The sequence below is a fragment of the Schistocerca piceifrons genome, chromosome 1 (assembly GCF_021461385.2).
Source record: "Schistocerca piceifrons isolate TAMUIC-IGC-003096 chromosome 1, iqSchPice1.1, whole genome shotgun sequence".
In the NCBI taxonomy this organism is placed as follows: domain Eukaryota; kingdom Metazoa; phylum Arthropoda; class Insecta; order Orthoptera; family Acrididae; genus Schistocerca; species Schistocerca piceifrons.
In genome coordinates, this window is record NC_060138.1 from 422,550,387 (window position 1) to 422,573,118 (window position 22,732).

Below are 22,732 nucleotides of genomic sequence, written 5' to 3' on the forward strand. Positions count from 1 at the left end.
TTCTGCATAGAGAAGCCTTTACGTAAGTCAAACTGAGGTGTTGTTAAAAGGATATTCTCAGACAAGTGGTTCAGCATTCTGCTGTAAGCAACTTTCTCAAAAATATTAGATAACACAGGAAGGACTGAGACTGATCTATCATTATACTTTAATATATTGGCGTTAGTATTGCATACTTCAGTCTTCCAGGAAAAACTCCTGGACTCACCAGCTGATTACAAAGGTAACCCAACTGTGGCAGTACGAAGCCAGTACAAGACATTACCACACTGAAGAGCCGAAGAAACTGGTACATTTGCCTAATATCATATAGGGCCACCACGAGCGCACAGAAATACCACAGCACGATATGGCAAGGACTCGACTGATGTCTGAAGTAGTGCTGGAGGGAACTGACACCATGAATCCTGCAGGGCTGAACATCAATCCATAAGAGCACAAGGGGGTGGAGATCTCTTCTCAACAGTACTTTCAAGGCATCCCAGATATGCCATTAATGTTCATGTCTGGGGAGTTTGGTGGCCAGTGAAAGTGTTTAAACTCAGAAGAATGTTCCCGGAGCCACTCTATAGCAATTCTAGACATGTGGTGTGTCACATTCTCCTGCTGGAATTTCCCAAGTCGGTCGGAATGTGCAATGGACATGAATGGATGCAGGTGATCTGACAGGATACTTATGTACGTGTTACCTGTCAGAGTTGTATCTAGACGTATCAGGGGTCCCATATCACTCCAACTGCACATGCCCCATACCATTACAGAGCCTCCACCAGTTTGAACAGCAGGGGTGCTGACATACAGGTCTATGGATTCAAGAGGTTGTCTCCATACCCGTACATGTCCATCCACTCAATACAAGTTGAAACAAGATTCATACGACCAGGCAACATGTTTCCAGTCAACAACAGTCTAATGTCGATGTTGACAGGGCCAGGTGAGCCATGAAGCTTCCTTTCATGCAGCCATCAAGGGTACACGAGTGGATCTTCAGCTCTGAAACCCCAAATCGATGATATTTTGTTGAATGGTTTGCACGCTGACACTTGCTGATGGCCCAGCATTGAAATCTGCAGCAATTTTCAGAAGGGTTGCACTTCTGTCATGTTGACTGATTCTCTTCAGTTGTCATTGGTTCCGTTCTTGCACAATATTTTTACAGCTGCAGTAATGTCGGAGATTTGAGGCTTTACGAGATTCCTGATATTCACAGTAAATTCGTGAAATGGTCATACAGGAAAATTCCCACTTCGTCGTTACCTTGGAAATGCTGTGTCCCATCACTCGTGTGCCGCCTATAACATCACATCCCCCCCCCCCCCCTCCAAAACTTGATAACCTACCATTGTAGCAGCAGTGACTGATCTAACAACTGTGACAGACACTTGCTGTCTCATATACACGTTGCCGACCGCAGTGTCGTATTCTGCCTGTTTACATATATCTGTATTTGAATATGTATGCCTAAACCAGTTTCTTTGCCACTTCAGTGTATTTTGGCAGAGATATCATAGCCAGAACAGTTACTACTTTTCAGTGACCCAATGATCTTTGTGATCTTTCTAACAGACCACTTGACAAATCTGATGGAGAGTAAGAATTACTTGTCGAAGTAAGTATACTGGATCTGCTTTTGATAGGCAATTAGGAATAATTTATTGAATTTAGTAGCCAATGATTTAAATTTCATATCATTTCCCACACTCGTACTCCCATCACGGAGTTCAATATCATTTGCCTTGTAAAGTGTATTTGTTTCTTCTTCTTTTTTTCAGCCTAAACAGTGCCTTTTTACATCCTGATTAGTGCTTGCCCTTTGAATTAAATAATGCTGTCTCTTCCTAGCACAAAAGATTTTCACCCCTGTTATTAGTGACAATTTTTCTTGGCTTCCAATGTAGATGTTTGTGACCCAGTGTCCAGGTAAACTACAAAACTCAATACAACTTGACGCAATACTGCACTACTGTTCTGCAAAGTTACGTACACAATAATGTGGTTATAATAGATATAAGCTGTAAGGATAATGAAATATGTACCTCAAGAACCTGGTCTGATCTTTCTGTAGTCAGAACCTTGAGCAATATCCTGTAACCATTCATAAGGTAAACATCCAAATTTACTTCTTGGCTTTTCTCACAACTTGTTTCTTGCTGAGCTGATAGAAGGAATCCATTGAATAAATCAGAGTTGACCAGTCGAGGATCTTGACCAACTAGAGGAAAACAAAAATAATTACATGCACACTTAATTTGCCTCAATTTTTTACTTTGTATGCTATGACAATGTACTGAAGATACAATGTACTTGAATATCAGTTTGTCTAGAATGTAATCATTTATGCATGTATTGTTGCAAACCTACAGGTATATCACACCAATCATTAAAAATTCCTTCATCAAATGGGTGAACCACACAATGTTCCATACTCACCCGAAGATTCTTTTAAAACTGTATGAATTCCATATACACATGTGTGAGATGAAATGCTTTAACCAGCTGACAGTTGGTGAATTAACTGTGTTTTTTTTCTGATTCTTGTCATATGAATTCAGATAATGAAATGATGATAATTTGTTCTGTCCTAATAAATATAAAGCAGTTTTCCCAGCTTACTGAATATTCTATGAGGTTTCAGGATTGCAGCCAGATCATGTTGACTTCTTGCCACAATATTTTGGCAGGCAACTGTCCAGCCGTCTTCATGTGAGTGTCCGCCATTGGAGACTGCTAGTTCACACTGTCGCTTTACAGCAAAAATTGGTGCAGAAGTGCAATCACTTTGGCAGCCATCACAGGAGTACCCTCTATTGAAATCTGTGTCCTCTGAAAATACCATTCCATATGGGACGTGCAGGTACGTGTGTAAAGGTGAAACTACATGTTCGCCCTCTCTCAGAATGCGCACTCGCGCTGCTAAAAACAAACATCAGATGTCACCAGACATGTCATTATGAATAAAATGTTTTCTCTCTGATTAAATTAAAGAGTTCACTGGGTCCCAAGCCGTGTCCAGTTGTAAGCCACTGTCATGGTTTATAAGATTTTGTGCTGGTTGTATCCCCACAGATTCTTTAATTACTGAATCCCAAAAGCATCTTGCTGAGATCAAGATTATTGTGGCAGAATAGTCCACAGAGTGTCCTATGGTAATACAATGCTCAGCTATGGCCGACTTACTTATTTTATTAATAATGACAAATCTGGAGACATCTGACGTTTGTTTTTAGCGACTTGAGTGCATATTCCAACAGAGGCGTACATGTAGTTTCACCTTTACACACCTGCCTCTGCGTCACAGATAGAACAGCATTTGCAGGGCGCAGATTTCGATGTAGGATACTCCTGTGATGGCTGCCAATGTGCATGTGTTTTCGTGCTAATTTTTTCTGTAAAGTCAATGCCGTGAACTAGTAGTCTCCAGCTGTGGACATTCACCTGAAGACGGCTGGACAGTTGCCAGCCAAAATGTTGTGGCAAGAAGTCAACATGATCTGGCTGCAATCCTGAAAACTCATAGAAAATATAAAGTGTCAAGACTGAGAGTGCGATGCCAGAAGCAGCATTTATACTGGATAGAGCAGAAATTACCAAAATGGACAGAAAGTCAAAGCAGCTCAGACTTTGAGGAAGTACCTCTGTTTGCACACACATAAATGATGTCACATTTTCTAAATTCCCTGACAAAAGCATACAGCTGGTCATTTCCGAAATCTTTGTTATACACTGTCATTAAGACAAATCATCTCACTCCTGTTATTGCTTCTCAAGTAGTTACAGACACACTCTTAATGTTAACTACTGAATTAAACAGATAACCCAATCCATACTATTGCATTGATTATTAATACAATTCTTGCCTGGGTTGGTGCTGACTTTGTGTGGAGCTCGCATTAACGGTGTGTCAGTTGCTGCTATTGGAAAGGTAAGTATATAAGGCATTGTCTACACTTCAACAGTAGGGAAAGAAACAGATAAGCTTAACTCACCATTGAAAATACCACCAATGGCATGGTGCCTGTTATTAAAGGCTCATTGAAAAACATTGCTTTAAAAGAGGCTCTGGTAAGTGAGTGCTACACAGAAAATAACTTTGTCTGGAAAAGCTTACTATGACGCATCAGAATGGTGGAGGACTAAACAAAGCTAATTAATTTCTTGTCTGCATACACAACACAGAATGTCAAAATGAAGTTCATGTGTTATTCCTGACCAAGCACCATATAAGCACAGGAATCCAAATGTTAAACACAGAGAACTATAAATTAGCACCCCATTTCTGTAGAGAAAATGTGGAGAAAGGAGGTTTTGTTTCATAAATTAAAATGTTATTACAGACAAATCTATTGAAATTAACAGTTCACACTTTGATCAAAAAGTGGAACCCTGTGCTTGTGAACTGATTCAACGGGAATATTCATTTATAATTATTGCAGTATACAGATTCCTACTAGGATATTTTTAAATATTTCTAGAAAAATTAGGCTCACTATTAAGCCATTTATCAGATGAAAAAAGGGAACAGAAAGTCTATGTAAATTTTAACAATAATTTTCTGAAAGATTCAGATAAAAGAAATGCTTTGGAAATTTTAACGCAATTCTTTTGCTGATTTTTCCTACCAGAATTGTACAGGAAAACAGTACAATAATGAATAACATATTTACAGCTAAATACTTAATGAGTGAGTGGCCTCTCTGAAACTATCCACACATAGCCATTTAGCCAAATAGTTCCGTGATTACTGAATAAGGAAGGAGGAAAGAGTAGTATTTAGTGTCCCTTTGGCAAAGAGGTCATTAAACATGGAGCACAAGCTCAGATTGAGTAACGGAAAGAAATTGGCCATTCCCTTTCAATGGAACAATCCTGACATTTGCCTTAAGTGATTTTATGGGAAAACTAAACCAGGATGACCAAATTGGGATCTGAACTTTCATCCTCCAGAACATGAGTCCAATGTGCTAACCACTGTGCTACCTCGCTCGGTGATTACTGAATGGACAACAGAAAGTCACAAGGCATTCTTACAGGAAAGTTTCAAGGCATCCCACAGCAAACTGACTGAAGGGACGTGTATAAAGTGACTGATGTTAATTCTAAATTTAATGTATTAACAGGTGTATTTCTTTCAATATCTCACAGCTGTCTTCCCAAGATAACAGTCAAGAATGTCACTATAATAATATAACTGTGTGTGGCTCAATAGTCAAATGCAGGTCTTCCACTTGGATGCAATAAGGCACCACGAAAGCCTCAGTTTACAAAAGAAATTACATTGTCTCGTGTATGGCAAAGGTAATCATATGAAATGGTTAGGATAAACAATGAACTAACACTGATTTCATGTTGTTTGTTGTTGTGGTCTTCAGTCCAGAGACTGGTTTGGTGCAGCTCTCCATGCTACTCTATCCTGTGCAAGCTTCTTCATCTCCCAGTACCTACTGCAACCTACATCCTTCTGAATCTGTTTAGTGTATTCATCTCTTGGTCTCCCTCTACTATTTTAACCTCCACGCTGTCCTCCAATACTAAATTGGTGATCCCTTGATGCCTCAGAACATGTCCTACCAACTGATCCCTTCTTCTAGTCAAGTTGTGCCACAAATTTCTCTTCTTCCCAATTCTATTCAATACCTCCTGATTAGTTGTTGTATTTCATTGAAGAGCCAAGTTTTATATTGTACTTGATTGTGGTTATGACGTGACATTGTTTCATGAAGACACCAGCCACTTCAAAACATCTACAGCATGGTTCCAATTAGGTGATGTAAAAGCTATCACCTACGAGGACAGAAACCAGAATAGAAGCAATACATCATTCCAAAGGTTCTTATAGTCAGGAGCCAATGGATTCCAAGCCAGCAGTAAGTCAGCTGTACATGATACATCTATCAGTGTTTTTTTGGAGGCCCTAGTCAGAACCCAAAAAATGGCTGAAAGGATTCAACCAAGTCACCAAATACAATGGGTGGGATGATGTGATGTCTTTGCTAAATGCTAAATAATACTTTTACTTCACTGGCGCAATCCAGCAATTTTTTTTTGTGTGTGTGTGTGTGTGTGTGTGTGTGTGTGTGTGTGTGTGTGTGTGTGAAGCTTATGGGAACTCAACGCCAAGGTTATCGGCACCATGACCCTCATTAAAACAAATGAATGTGCATAAAGTCTCTAAGAGAAAGGTGGCTGACTAACAGAAAACATGGGTGAGCCAGTCACCCTGATAACACATTAAGAACATCTCCCTAATATTTTAGGAAACAAGTTGGATGTATCACAATACCTTAAAGCTCTCAATACATCCATGTAAATATTACATAAAATAGAGAGCAGGTCTGTTGGAAAATCTTCTGCTGCACAGTCCAATAAAATGTGGCACACAGTCATCTACACCACAAGCACCAAACATTGGAGAGTTCTCCCACAGGAGCAAGAAGCCGTGCATCATAGGGCTGTGACCTATGCAAAGATGAGTAGGGAGAACCCCATCATGTCGGCATGGCTGGAAGGAGGTACACCACTGCTATGTTGCAGGCTTTACTGGACAGAGCTTTTTGTCTGTCACTTCCAGCCACTCATCTCCCCACTGACATCTGACACTGTACCACAACAGCGATATGAAAAATGCAGGGCGATGCAACATTGAACCAACTGAGGATCAAGACAAGCCTCCTTGGTTGCTACTCCACCCTTTTGTTCCCTGCAATACCCATGCATCCTGGCACCCAGAAAGACACATCCTTCTGCAGCCATTGTTGACAGAGAAGGTGTCCTGGATGTCCTGGACTAGTTTATCAACTGAATACAAGCATTGCAGGGACTGAGGAGCACTCAGGGTGTCAAAGCAGATGAGGAATTTACCAGGCACAGAACATCTCATCTCCTCCAGTGCCCTCCAGATTGCAGATAGTTCAGCTTCAGACACAGTGAACTTGGTGGAAAGTGAATCTTGAGGACATGATTCTGAAAAAAAAAAGGACCAACCAATGGAGTCTCCCTTGTTTGGACCTATCCGTAAAAACAGCAACATAGACGTCGTGACCTTTTAAAATGTTGGAAAATATTGCACTAAAAACAGAAGCAGGAGGGCAAACTCTCTAGTACTGCGCTATCTAAAATTACTCTGGGCCTCTGCTGTAACCCGGTGGCTGCCACTTAAAAGCCTAAATTTGAAACTGTACATGCTTCATACCAAGACACTCCAGCACATATTTCATATGGATCCCAAATGGCTTCATTTCCCATGGAGAATTCGTTAAGACACGTTCCATAGTTGGACGAGAAATGGTATGGTATGCTGGGGAAATGGGAGTAGTGAGGAGCTGACTTGCCTGATGCACCATGAGAAGCTGCCACCAGAAGGTAAGTGATGGTGCACCAGCCTCATCACAGAGAATGGATATGGAGCTGGTCCTGTTAATGCCTATGGTCAGCCTAATCCCCTCATGGTGTACAGCGTCCATGATTTTCAGGCATGAAGGCCTCACTGACTAATACACAGTGCACTCACAGTCCAGTCACGATCGAATGAAAGCCCTATAAATAAGACACTTCAAAATGTTTAGTTCCTTCTGGGCCCTTGCTTTCATGTCCTTCAGGTGCGGTAACCAAACAGGTTGGAATCAAAAATGAGGCTCAAAAACCATATACATTCTTTAAAAGTAAGAATGGTGTTCCATATATGCAATGCAGGTTAATTAAAAATATGACAAAAATGATTAAAATGAAAACACATCCACTTCTCCAAAGAAAACATAAAACCAGTCTTTGTAGCCCATTCCTACAGCCCCTTCAACATAAGTTGCAACTGATTAGTTCCTGTTGCCATATTGGAGCAGGAAAAGAAAACTGCAAAATCATCCACAAATAAGGAGCACTTTATGGGACTCATTATCGTAGATGAGGTTCTGTTTATGGCTATGGCAAAGAGGGGTAACATTTAAAACACTGCCCTGAGGAACTTCATTCTCCTGTACAAAACAATCCGACAGCACGTCACCAATGTGGGACCTAAAAACCGCTCAGACAAGAAAGACCACATGGAACTAGGGAGGGGGCCATGAAAGCCCCATTGATGCAGTTACTTGAGAGCACTTTGTCTCTAAGTAGTGTTGTAGGCCTTGCCGATGTCAAAGAATACAACAAGACAATGGTGTTTACGTACAAAAGCCTGTTGCGTAGCCACCTCTAGCAGGGTCATATTGTTGACACTGGACTAAAATCTCTGGAATCCACAGTGACAGTGACTAAGGAATTGCCTGGTCTTTAACAACCCGACCAGACAACAGTTAACCATTTGCTCTAGGGTCATTTTTTTTCTACACAGCTTGTTAAGGAGACACTCTGGCACCTACTAAGCATGTGCAGTCCTTTCCTGGTTTCAGGAGAGCTATAAATACTGCCTCTCTCCAAGACTTGTAAAGTTGGCTTCTCTGCCATATCAAATTAAAACATTTGGGGAGGATTTCCTTTGATGATTCTGGCAAATGTTGAAGCAAGCGCTACTGGATTTGGTCATGACCGGGTGCAGTATCAAGAGTCCCACACAATGCCAATTCCAGCTCCCACATAGAGAAAAGTTGTAAGACAGAACTGTGGTATCTGAAGTCCATTTTGCCCCTCTCTGCAGTCACATGGTAGTGGCAAAGGCCAGACTGTGGCTAGCACTGGCAGTAGTCGCACCAAAATGCTCTGGCATCATCTGAGCAATGTCTCTGGGCATTGTTTAGATACATCCCTGTCTCAGCACTGCTGCAATTGGTAAACATCTGTGTTTATCGGAATCCTCCTGATGGCTTTCCATACTTTTGTAGAACAAGTGGAATGGTTGTGGAGTCTAGGAATGCTTGCCACGACCTTTTCTTGCTCCCCTTAACTATGCATCAAGCCTTGGCTCTTACAACTTGAAAGACTGTGAGATTGTCTGCTGTTGGGCAGCATTTAAACTGTCAAAGAGGTGCATGCCTGTCCCAGACTGCTGAGTGGTACTCAACAGTCCACCAAGGTACACGTTGCCTATAATGATCTGAAGACTTTGGGATGGCACAATGGATCACTCGTGTGATGTGGTGAACCCATTCTGGACACTGTTGGACACTGGCGTTCAGACACAGCCAACTGGCTGAACTGTGCCAGTTAGTCCTGCTGACCATCCATTTTGGTGGCTTAAGTTCAAGCAATTCTCCATTCAGTTGGTGGCTCCACAGTGGGAAGTGGTCACTGGAATGAAGGTCATGAGTTGCTTCCCACTGTGCTGACTCTGCAATAGGCAGAGAGCAGAAAAAGACGTTGATGGCTGAGGACAATCCAGTAGGAGTCGAGAAATGAGGGGCTGCTTGTGTTGACGACGTACAGCTCCTGAGACATCATGAGATTCTCCAATACTCAACCCCTGGGGCAAGTGTAATTCGTACCCCATAATACATTATGGGCACTGAAATCACCCAGTAGGTGAAACGGGTGGGAGAGTTGTGCAATAAGACCTGTGGGAGTCTCAGAGCCTATCACATCCTGTGGAGGTAAAAGACAGGGAACTGATAGTTATCTTATGACCTACATGAACTGCAATGGCTAATGCTTATAGGTCAATTAACAACAAGAGAGCAGAGGACTCGTGTGTGTTACTGACAAACACAGCAACCACTCCCTTGGGTCTCTCCCCAGTCAGACCATCCTTTTGGCAGAGTAAAATTTGCAATCCATCAGCTCTGAAGCAGAAGCAATAGAACCATCAGGTTCAATGACATAACATGGTCCACCTGTTTTTGCCTGCTGTGGAAGCCTCCCGTCTTCTTTTTTGGTCTGGGAGGGTTTTGTAGGAGCTACTGCAGCAGTGGAGGTAGTGCCAGATTTTTTACCAGGCTCTTCCTTTGGAAGCACTGGGAGCTCCACAATGATGGCAATTGTGACTTTCTCTGATGTTCTCGAGAGGGCTATGAGCCCTCAAACAACTGCTGCTTGATTAGTGCACTGAACTGCAATGGCTAATGCTTATAGGTCTATTAACAACAGGAGAGCAGAGGACTCGTGTGTGTTACTGACAAACACAGCAACCCCTCCCTTGGGTCTCTCCCCATTCAGACCATCCTTTTGGCAGAGTAAAATTTGCAATCCATCAGATCTGAAGCAGAAGCAATAGAACCATCAAGTTCAATGACATAACATGGTCCACCTGTTTTTGCCTGCTGTGGAAGCCTCCCATCTTCTTTTTTGGTCTGGGAGGGTTTTGTAGGAGCTACTGCAGCATTGGAGGTAGTGCCAGATTTTTTACCAGGCTCTTCCTTTGGAAGATGATGGCAACTGTGACTTTCTCTGATGTTCTCGAGAGGGCTATGGGCCCTCAAACAACTGCTGCTTGATTAGTGCACTGACACTTGCAGGTACTTGTGCTAATGCTAGCAACCTCCATTTGTGTAGAAGTGCTAGTTGTCGAAATAGGCTTTTTATGGGCTGAAGCAAAAGATGTAGTGGATGTGGGAGGCCGCATGACCTCATAGAGTTCCTTGGCCTCACACTATGGGATGCATTTCGATGTTTTAATTTTCTCTATTTTTTTTTCTTTTTTTTTTCTTTGCGGAAGACAATCCCTACTCCAGACAAGGTGATCCCCAGAGCAATTTATACACTTTGGAGCAGAGAAGCAACTAACTCCGCCATGGGCAGCCTTGCCACATTTGCCACAATTGGCTTCACCGCTACATTCTAAAGTGGTATGCCCAAACTGCTGTGACTTTCTCTGATGTTCTCGAGAGGGCTATGGGCCCTCAAACAACTGCTGCTTGATTAGTGCACTGACACACGCAGGTACTAGTGCTAATGCTAGCAACCTCCATTTGTGTAGAAGTGCTAGTTGTCGAAATAGGCTTTTTATGGGCTGAAGCAAAAGATGTAGTGAATGTGGGAGGTTGCATGACCTCATAGAGTTCCTTGGCCTCACACTAAGGGATGCATTTCGATGTTTTAATTTTCTCTGTTTTTTTTTTTTTTTTTTTTTTTTTTCTTTGCGGAAGACAGTCCCTACTCCAGACAAGGTGATCCCCAGAGCAATTTATACACTTTGGAGCAGAGAGGCAACTAACTCCGCCATGGGCAGCCTTGCCACATTTGCCACAATTGGCTTCACCGCTACATTCTAAAGTGGTATGCCCAAACTGCTGTGACTTTCTCTGATGTTCTCGAGAGGGCTATGGGCCCTCAAACAACTGCTGCTTGATTAGTGCACTGACACACGCAGGTACTAGTGCTAATGCTAGCAACCTCCATTTGTGTAGAAGTGCTAGTTGTCGAAATAGGCTTTTTATGGGCTGAAGCAAAAGATGTAGTGAATGTGGGAGGTTGCATGACCTCATAGAGTTCCTTGGCCTCACACTAAGGGATGCATTTCGATGTTTTAATTTTCTCTATTTTTTTTTTTTTTTTTTTTCTTTGCGGAAGACAGTCCCTACTCCAGACAAGGTGATCCCCAGAGCAATTTATACACTTTGGAGCAGAGAGGCAACTAACTCCGCCATGGGCAGCCTTGCCACATTCGCCACAATTAGCTTCACCGCTACATTCTAAAGTGGTATGCCCAAACTGCTGGCATTTAAAAATGCACATTGGTTGGAGACACAGGGCTGTACGCTTAGACGAAACAACTTGCCCTGATATGTTCTGGGAGGTTTGCGCTATTCAAGGTAAGGATGAAGGAGTCAGGTTTTATGAGATCCTCATCCACACTTTTCAATATATTTTGCACACCAAAGATCCCTTCTTGAGCCCACTCGTCTTTCAACTCCTCCTTGGGAGTGACGGCCAGATCTCTACATGACACAACATCTCTGCTATAGTTCAATTCGATGTGGAACTCCATTTCTATAGGTTATTTGCCAAGGCATTTATCTTTCCAGAGGTTTGTTGCTTGTTGGAATCTAACAGTTTCAACAAACAATGTTCCAGTACACAATCGCTTGGCTGATTTCAGTGTACTTGCAATGCCCTGAAAATCTTTTCAAATATAAAAAGGTGATACCTTCTCAAAGCTGCCCTCCTTAGGTTTCACAATCAAAAACACCTTCTGACCAACAGCATGTATTCTGTAGCTACTGAGTGAAGAACTCTGTAAGTTGTGGGTCTGGAGGTCTGGCTACACAAGCCCTCTTAGTAGATTGAGTCTTGGTGCCTAGAAGCAGCCCATCTATTCTGCAAGGAGAAAGAAGAGGAACTTTCAAGGGTTCCATTTCAGTTCCATGAGGAGCTAGGGAAATACACTGTTGGTGTTGTTGTTGTTGTGGTCTTCAGTCCTGAGACTGGTTTGATGCAGCTCTCCATGCTACTCTATCCTGTGCAAGCCTCTTCATCTCCCAGTACCTACTGCAACCTACATCCTTCTGAATCTGCTTAGTGTATTCATCTCTTGGTCTCCCTCTACGATTTTTACCCTCCACGCTGCCCTCCAATACTAAACTGGTGATCCCTTGAAGCCTCAGAACATGTCCTACCAACCGATCCCTTCTTCTAGTCAAGTTGTGCCACAAACTTCTCTTCTCCCCAATCCTATTCAATACTTCCTCATTAGTTATGTGATCTACCCATCTAATCATCAGCATTCTTCTGTAGCACCACATTTCGAAAGTTTCTATTCTCTTCTTGTCCAAACTATTTATCGTCCATGTTTCACTTCCATACATGGCTACACTCCATACAAATACTTTCAGAAATGACTTCCTGACACTTAAATCTATACTCGATGTTAACAAATTTCTCTTCTTCAGAAATGCTTTCCTTACCATTGCCAGTCTACATTTTATATCCTCTCTACTTCGACCATCATCAGTTATTTTGCTCCCCAAATAGCAAAACTCCTTTACTACTTTAAGTGTCTCATTTCCTAATCTAATTCCCTCAGCATCACCCGACTTAATTCGACTACATTCCATTATCCTCGTTTTGCTTTTGTTGATGTTCATCTTATATCCTCCTTTCAAGACACTGTCCATTCCATTCAACTGCTCTTCCAAGTCCTTTGCTGTCTCTGACAGAATTACAATGTCATCGGCGAACCTCAAAGTTTTTATTTCTTCTCCATGGATTTTAATACCTACTCTGAATTTTTCTTTTGTTCCCTTTACTGCTTGCTCAATATACAGATTGAATAACATCGGGGAGAGGCTACAACCCTGTCTTACTCCCTTCCCAACCACTGCTTCCCTTTCATGTCCCTTGACTCTTATAACTGCCATCTGGTTTCTGTACAAATTGTAAATAGCCTTTCGCTCCCTGTATTTTACCCCTGCCACCTTCAGAATTTGAAAGAGAGTATTCCAGTCAACATTGTTAAAAGCATTCTCTAAGTCTACAAATGCTAGAAACGTAGGTTTGCCTTTCCTTGATCTTTCTTCTAAGATAAGTCGTAAGGTCAGTATTGCCTCACGTGTTCCAGTGTTTCTACGGAATCCAAACTGATCTTCCCCGAGGTTGGCTTCTACTAGTTTTTCCATTCGTCTGTAAAGAATTCGTGTTAGTATTTTGCAGCTGTGACTTATTAAACTGATAGATCGTTAATTTTCAAATCTGTCAACACCCGCTTTCTTTGGGATTGGAATTATTATATTCTTCTTGAAGTCTGAGGGTATTTCGCCTGTTTCATACATCCTGCTCACCAGATGGTAGAGTTTTGTCAGGACTGGCTCTCCCAAGGCCATCAGTAGTTCCAATGGAATGTTGTCTACTCCGGGGGCCTTGTTTCGACTCAGGTCTTTCAGTGTTCTGTCAAACTCTTCACGCAGCATCGTATCTCCCATTTCATCTTCATCTACTTCCTTTTCTATTTCCATAATATTGTCCTCAAGTACATCGCCCTTGTATAGACCCTCTATATACTCCTTCCACCTTTCTGCTTTCCCTTCTTTGCTTAGAACTGGGTTTCCATCTGAGCTCTTGATATTCATACAAGTGGTTCTCTTATCTCCAAAGGTCTCTTTAATTTTCCTGTAGGCAGTATCTATCTTACCCCTAGTGAGATAAGCCTCTACATCCTTACATTTGTCTTCTAGCCATCCCTGAACAAAAGTATCCGGATAACTGGCTGAAAATGACTTAGTAGTCCATGGCGTCCTCCATCGGTAATGCTGGAATTCAATATGGTGTTGGCCCATCCTTAGCCTTGATGACAGCTTCCGCTCTTGCAGGCATGCCAACAAGGATCATAAGCATTGTAGGCAGTCAAGGAGAACTTTAGATCACTAACTGTCATGAGCAGCCACCATTCACCCCTAAAAGTGTATGCACAGGGACAGATTAACCAGTCCAAGAAGGGCAGCTTATTGTTATCGATGAAGAACTGTGCTCTGCTATCACTACAAACACTGCAGGGAGGAAGCTATGATACTGCCAATAGGATCTGGTCTGTCCAAGCAGCAATGTCATCAAATGATAGCCATTATGAGTCAGTTTTTGGATGCTTTCAAATCCAGAGCGCAGAAAATGCAGACCAAGTGGCCCGTAAAACAACGTAACAATACTCGGGATCATAAACCTATTAGTCAGTGCTCATATAGAATGTCAACAGCTGCACAATGGATAATCTGATAGGAAGTGGATAATTTGATCCAAGATAACATCACTGAATCTTCAGTGTGTCCTTGGTCTTATGAAAAAGAAGGGTGGCACAAGGTGTTTCTGTACTGAATATGACAACTGAAAAAAACGCAGTGAAATCTGTCTACAATCCATTGCCACATATTGCTGACCTCTTAGACTGCTTGAAAAGAGCAAAATATATCTCAACTATGGACACACAAACAGGCTACCGACAAAATGAGGTCAACAAGGATGAGTGGGAAAGAAGTGCCTTCATAGCTCCTGATGGCCTCTATGAATTTCTAGTTACGCCATTTGCACTGTGTAACTCTTTACCCACCTTTGAACTTACGATGGACTACCTGCTTCAACATCTTAAATTGTTGATGTGTGTTTGCTACCTGAGTAACACAGTCATTTTGTCTGAAGACAACTGAAGAATATCTAAGCCACCTGACAACCATGTTGAAGTTGTTGATCTGCAGACCTCTGCCTGAATCTGAAAAAGTGCCCCTCTGCCACCCAAGAAATAAAAACTTTGAAGTATTCAGTGAATGGCAATGGAGTGCATCCTGATTCAGAGATAATACGAGCAACCACCAATTTTACGATTCCTTGGCCATTCACGATGTGAGAAGTTTTCTCAAAATGTGCATGTACTACCGCTGATTCATGTTGTGGCCTTCAGTCCAAAGACTGGTTTGATGCATCTCTCCACGCTACTCCATCCCACGCGAGCCTCTTCATCTCCGAATAATTACTGCAACCTACATCTTTCTGAATCTGCTTACTGTGTTAATCTCCCTGTCTCCCTCCACGATCCCCCCCCCCCCCCCTCCCCCCCTCAATTCACACTTCCCTCCAATACTAAACTGGTGACCCTTTGATGTCTCAGAACCTATCCTATCAACCAATCCCTTCTTTTGATCAAGTTGTGCCACAAACTTCTTGTTTCCCCAATTCTATTCAGTACCGCCTCCTTCATTATGTGATCTACCCATCTAATCTTGAGCATTCTTCTGTAGCACCACATTTCACAAGATTCTCTTCTATTATAGTCTAAACTGTTCATAATTCATGTTTCCATTGCCTACAGGGCTACATCCCACACAAAAAATTTCAGGAAAGACTTCCTGACACTTAAATCTGTACTTGATGTTAACAAATTTATCTTCTTCAGAACCGCCTTTCTTGCCATTGACAGTCTACATTTTGTATCCTCTCTACTTCAGCCATCATCAGTTATTTTGCTGCCAAAATAGCAAAACTCATCTACTACTTTACGTGTCTTGTTTATTAATTGAATTCCCTCAGCATCACCTGATTTAATTCAGCTACATTACATTATCCTTGTTTTGTTTTTGATGTGTTCATGTTATATCCTCCTTTCAAGATTCTGAACATTCCACTCTACTGCTCTTCCATGTTCTTTGCTGTCTCTGACAAAATTACAGTGCCATCATCAAACCTCAAAGTTTTTATTTCTTCGTCCTGGACTTTAATTCCTACTCCACATTTATCTTTTGTTCCCTTTACTGCTTGTTCAATATACAGATTGAGTAACATCAGGGATAGGCTACAACCCTGCCTCACTCCCTTTTCAACCACTGCTTCCCTTTTGTGCCCCTCAACCCTTATTGCTGCCATCTGGTTTCTGCGTAAGATGTAAATGGCCTTTTGCTCCCTGTATTTTACCCCTGCCACCCTCAGAATTTCAAAGAGAGAATTCCGTTCAACACAGTCAAAAATTTTGTCTAAGTCTACAAATACTATAAATATAAGGTTTGCCTTTCCTCAACCTATATTCTAAGAAAAGTCGTAGTGTTTTTCCATTCTTCTGTAAAGAATTCGTGTTAGTACCCTTGACTTATTAAACTGATAGTTCAGTAATATTCACACCAGTCAGCACCTGCTTTCTTTGGTACTGGAATTATTATATTCTTCTTGAAGTCTGAGGGTATTTTGCCTGTCTCATACATCTTGCTTTCAAAGTGGAAGAGGTTTGTCAGGACTGGCTCTCCCAAGGACTTTGAAAGAGGTTTGTCAGGACTGGCTCTCCCAAGGCTATCAGCAGTTTTATCGGAATGTCATCTACTCCTGGGGTCTAGTTCGACTTAAGTCTTTCAGCACTCTGTCAAATTCTTCATGCAGTATCGTATCTCCCACCTCATTTTCATCTACATTCTCTTCCATTTCTATAACACTGCCCCCAAGTCTATCTCCCTTGTACCCTCTGTATACACCTTCCACATTTCAGCTTTCCCTTCTTTGCTTAGGACTGGCTTCCCATCTGAGTTCTCGGTATTCATACTGCATCTTTCCTCCAAAAGTCTCTTTAATTTTCCTGTAGGTGGTATCTATCTTTCTCCTAGTGATATATGCTTCTAAGTCCTTACATTTGTCCTCTAGCCATCCCTGCTTAGCCACTTTGCACCTCCTGTCAATCTCATTTTTTAGACTTGGTATTCCCTTTCATCTGCTTCTTTTACTGCATTTTTATATTTTCTCCTTTCATCAATTAAATTCAGAAACTCTTGTGTCACCCAAGGGTTTCTACAAGCCCTCATCTTTTTGGCAACTTGATTCTCTGTTGCCTTCACTATTTCATACCTCAAAGCTACCCATTCATCTTCTACTGTATTCTTTTCCCCCATTCTTGCAAATCATTCCCCCTCAAACTCTCAACAACCTCTGATTCTTTCATTTGGCCCGGGTCCCATCTTCTTAATTTCCCACCTTTTTGTAATCTCTTCAGTTTTAATCTACAGTTCATTGCGAATAAATTGTAGTCAGAGTCCATATCTGCCCCTGGAAATTTCTTATGATTTAAAATCTGGTTCTGAAATCTCTCTCATAAGATTATATAATCAATCCTAAACCTGCCAGTGTCTCCAGGTCTCTTCCACATACAAATTCTTCTTTCATGATTTTTAAATCAAACTTTAGGGATGATTACATTATGCTCTGTGCAAAATTCTACCAGGCAGTTTCTTCTTTTGTTTCTTTCCCCCTGTCCATGTTCTCCCACTATTTTTCCTTTTCTTCCTTTTCCTACTATTGAATTCGAGTCTCCATGACTACTAGATTTTTGTCTGCCTTAACTATCCAAATAATTTCTTTTATCTGATCATATATGTCCTCAATCTAGCTAGTCGGCATATAAACTTGTACTATTGTGGTGGGTGTGGGCTTTCTGTCTAAAATAGACAATAATGTGGTCACTGTGCTGTTCGTAGTAGCTTACTCGCATTCCTATTTCCTTATTCATTATTAAACCAACTCCTGCATTACCCCTACATGATTTTGAATAACACTGCATTCACATGACCAGAAGTCCTGTTCCTCCTGCCACTGAACTTTACTAGTTCCCACTACATCCAACTTTACCCTATCCATTTCCCTGTTTAAATTTTCTAACCTACCTGCCCAACTAATGGATCTGACATTCCGCACTCTGATACACACAGTGTCAGTTTCCTTTCTCCTGATAATGAAATCTTTCAGTGTAGTCCCCACCCGGAGATCCAAATAGGGGACTATATTTTACCTCCGAAATATTTTATCCAAATGGATAACATCATGCCCTCAGGAAAAATTACAGCTGTACTTTCCCCTTGCTTTCAGCCGTTTGCAGTACCAGCACAGCAAGGCTGTTTTGGTTGATGTTTAAAGGCCAGATCAATCAATCATCCAGACTGTTGCCCCTGCAACTACTGAAAAGGCCACATTAAATGTCTTTGCTTCTGAACAGAGTGAAGAATCATCACTGCTGAAATCCATCACTGCTGAAAACCAAAGAAGCCCTGAAGGGGGAGGAAGTGACTACAGGAGAATTCCAATTAATAAACCGAATATTGTGTTATAGGAACTATAATGCAGTGGGGTGGACATGGTTGCTTGTAACCGCAGCTCATTTACAACCAGCTGTTCTGAAGTATTCCCATGATGCTCCAACATCTGATCATCTAGCAACTATGAAGGCTCTAGACAGAATCAGATGCAGTTATCACTGGCCACATCTCCACCAACTGTTAGACACTACGTGAGCCACTGTAAGGAATGACAACAACAGAAGCATGTGCTACAGTTACTTCCTGGGTTTCTGGTACCAAACCCACCTGCAACAGTGCCATTCTACTCAATTGGTATTCATCTCATGGGGAAGTTCCCAGAGTCAATAAACAAATATCGATGGACAAAAATCTGCACTGAATACCTCATCTGTTATGCGAACACCAAAGCCAAACCTCCAGAAATTGCAAGGTTCCTTGCAGAAGACATATTTTTGAAGCACAGAGTAACCTATATGATGATCTGACCATGGAAAAGTTTTTCAGTTGAGAGTAACATCAAAGATAATTTCACATTATTCCATCACCCGCAGGGTGACAGTTACCTACCATCCACAGAAGAATGACCTCACACAACATTACAGTAAAATATTGGCAGGTACGCTCTCAAAGTATGCTGATGTCGACATAAGAGACTGGCTTACAATACTGCCTATCAAAACATTTGCATACAACACAGCTAACCATGAAACTACAGGCTTCACACTGTTTTTTCTGCTTCACTGTCACGAGGCTGAAACAACAATGGATACACTGTTACTGTTTCAACCAGACCATACTCAGGATGATTATATGAAACACCTCATCACCAGGACCAAAGAAGAAAGGTCTCTGGCTCACAAATGACCCTCGGCACCAAGGAAAAAGACCAAGAGCACTACATCACCAAGTACTGGTCGGTGAGATACAGACTGGTATACTTGGTACAGTCTTTTACGCCTGTGTGGAAAGTAGAACTATTGGACAAGAAACTTAAGCACTACTTTGGGCTGTATCATGTCCTTCCTTGTTGGTAGACATCAGATATGAAGCTGAGGATTATGACTCATCATCAAAAAGACAAAACCGCACAGACATCGTCCATGTCCTCCTTATGAAGCCCTACTGCAACTGAGAGGCACAATGGACAATGGGAGGTTCAAGGAGACTGAAGACCCACTTGACAATGTTTATCACAGTGAAGAGGACTGGCTAAGAAAATTGGCGTGGACAGTTGAAGGGATAAAGCAGTAGAATGTATGGAAGAATCAATGTCAATGCCACTTACACACACTCTTATCACAGAATGTTCTGGCACAAAAAATTGAGAATGTAATTAATTTAATCAAAAGCAAGAACTTTCATAAAGATGATAAAATTTCAAGTAAAGTACTGAAATCCTATTCTTCACACACAAGCAGTGTATTCAATCACACACACAGTACGTCACTATCACATGGCATTCGAGGTGTGTTCAAAATGCATTGGGAGTTTACATTTTTTTGGAATTTTATTTATTCATTTACATTAATGCTACCTTTTCAAAGTAGTCTCCATAATGCCAACACTTCTTCCAATCCCCAAAATGTTTCTGGAACTTTATGTTTGTAATAGCACGTGACTCTTTCAGTAATGGACTTTAATCATATATATGCTTGGCCCTTCAAGGTTCTCTTTATTTTTGGAAACAGAAATATCAAGGATGGGGCATGATTAGTGTTGGTTTTCACCAAAAATTCATGAATAAGCAATGAATTGTAAACAGGTGCCTTTGGCACAAATGCGCTGTCACACATTTCGTAACCAAAATTTCCAAAAAAATTTATGGCATGAACCAAATGATATGCAAACATCATTAGCAACTTCAGTGTTAGTGATCTGGTGAGCGTTCATAATCATTTCTTTCACTTTTTCCACATTTTATTCGGTTGTTGATGTGTTGGGGAGTGCAGAACGCTCCTCATCTTCGTCTTCTCAGCCATCTAGAAAACACTTAAACCACTCGTAAACCCTTGTTTTACTCATAGAAGACTCATCAAAAGTAATATTCAACATTTATAACACTTTGTTACATTTTATTCCATCATTACAGTAAAATCCTCTGATTCATTTTTAGAACAAATCAATAATTGCCACTTGTAAGCAAACTCACGTAACCCTCTTGACAACTGATGACAGACTAAACATCCAATATGGCTACCAGTGTACAGATATGTTTCAGGCATTTTCACCAATGCAACAACAAAATAGCACACAAATTGGACTAATACAACTTGCAAAATTATAAAATTCCTGACACGTTTTGAACACACTTGTATTTCCTAGCAGACAGGAATTAGCTATTGTCAGACCCTTATACAAGAAAGGCAGTAATACAGACACTAACAATTTCTCACCATTCTCACAACTTACTCCCATCTTAAGGTACTACAAAAGATTAAGTACATGATTAAGTATGTAAGAACAATACTTCACCTATCCCAAAATAAAATACTTAATCCAAGTTTGAATTTTTAGAAGTCTCTACCAGAACATGCCATTTTCCAATTCATGGATCAATGGATCAGCTCACACAAACTTTAAATGACACAATACAAACAGCTGGCTGTTCTACACCTACACTCTGTAAACCAATGCGAAGTGCACGGCGAGGGTCTGTCCCATTGTACCAGTTATTAGGGTTTCTTCCCATTCCATTCACATACAGAGTGTGGGAAGGAAAGTTTCAAGTTCCTCGTTGGGATATGACACTACTGATTTTTTATCTAGTTTACCATAAATATATATCTTTCTGCTTGTTTTAGTTGTGCTTTGTACTTTGGTAATCATTGTTACCACAACCGTGTGATGGTCACCAATACCAGTCACAATGCAGACATTCTCAAAGATCTCAAACAGTGGAAAATCCAGGACGGAAAGTAACAATCTAATGAAAAGGATACTTGCTAACAACCATATAGCAGAGCTGAATCGCAGAAAGGTGCAACAAAAAGACTGTGTGAAAGTTAGCTTTCTGCCAACAAGGCCATTGTCAAAAATAGACAAAACACACACACACACACACACACACACACACACACACACACACACACACACACACTCGACCACAGGCTTTGGCAGCTAGTGCCAGACTGCCCAGGTGGGGGTAAGGAGGAGGCTGGGGCGGGGAGGGTAAGGGATAGCGGGGTAGGGGTGGGGGACGGTAAGTGCTGCTGGGAGCATGCAGGGATGAAGTGAAGAGTAGAGCAGATAGGTGCAGTTGGGAGGTGAGACAGAGGTTGGGGGAAAGGTGGGTGGGGTTAGCAGAAAAGGAGAAAAGTAAAGACTGGGTGCGTTGGTGGAATAGAGGGCTAGTTAGTGCTGGATGGAAACAGGGAAGAGGCTAGATGGGTAAGGATAATGAGTAAAGAAGGTTGAAGCCAGGAGGGTTATGGGGACATAGGATATACTGCAAGGAGAGTTCCCATGTGTGCAACTCAGAAAAGTTGGTGTTGGTGGGAAGGCTCCAGATAGCAGAGGCTGTGAAGCAGTCATTGAAATGAAGGACATCGTGCTGGGTGATGTGCTCAGTGACAAGGTGGTCCAGTCATTTCTTGTTTGTCAGTGGCCATTCATCAGACAGACAACTTGTTGGTTGTCATGCCCACATAGAATGCAGCACAGTGATTGCAACTTAGCTTATAGAGCATACAACTGGTTTCACAAGTAGCCCTGCCTTTGATGGGATAGATGATGTCTGTGACCGGACTGGAGTAGGTAGTGGTGGTGGGAGGATGTGGGACAGGTCTTGAGTGTAGGTCTATTACAGGGATATGAGCCATGAGGCAAGGGGTTGGGAGCAGGGGTTGTGTAGGGATGGAAGAGGATATTGTGTAGGTTCGATGGGCGGTGGAATACCACTGTGGGAGGGGTGGGAAGGACAGTAGGTAGACATTCCTCATTTCAGGGCATGATGAGAGGTAGTTGAAACCCTGGCAGAGAATGTAATTCAGTTGCTCCAGTACTGACTGGTACTGAGCCACAAGGGGAATGCTCCTCTCTGGCTGCATGGTGGGACTTCTGGGCAGTGTTGGGTGACAGGAAATATAAGTCATGGGAGAACTGTTTTTGTGCAAGGTTGGGAGGGTATTTATGATCTGTAATGGCCTTAGTAAATGCCTCGGGATATTTCGAAACGGATGCGGTGGCTGTGGGTGGCTAGGCTGTATGGAAGGGTTTTCTTGGTATGTAATGGGTGGCAGCTGCTGAAGTGGAGGAGGTCTTTGCAGGTCATATTACCCTCCCAACCTTGTACAAAAACAGATCTCCCATACCTTATCTTTTCAATCACCCAACACCTCCCAAAT

The 22,732-nt window shown here is 41.8% G+C and overlaps 1 protein-coding gene across 1 annotated transcript in view; it reads right to left on the reverse strand.

Moving 5' to 3' along the window:
- The window catches only part of LOC124789989 (sorting nexin-17), an 87,484-nt gene that overhangs the window by 48,736 nt on the left and 16,016 nt on the right, over positions 1–22,732 (reverse strand). Inside the window, exon 3 of the mRNA XM_047257535.1 lies at positions 2,037–2,212. Coding sequence (XP_047113491.1) covers positions 2,037–2,212 — 176 coding nt within the window. The remainder of the gene's footprint in view (positions 1–2,036; positions 2,213–22,732) is intronic.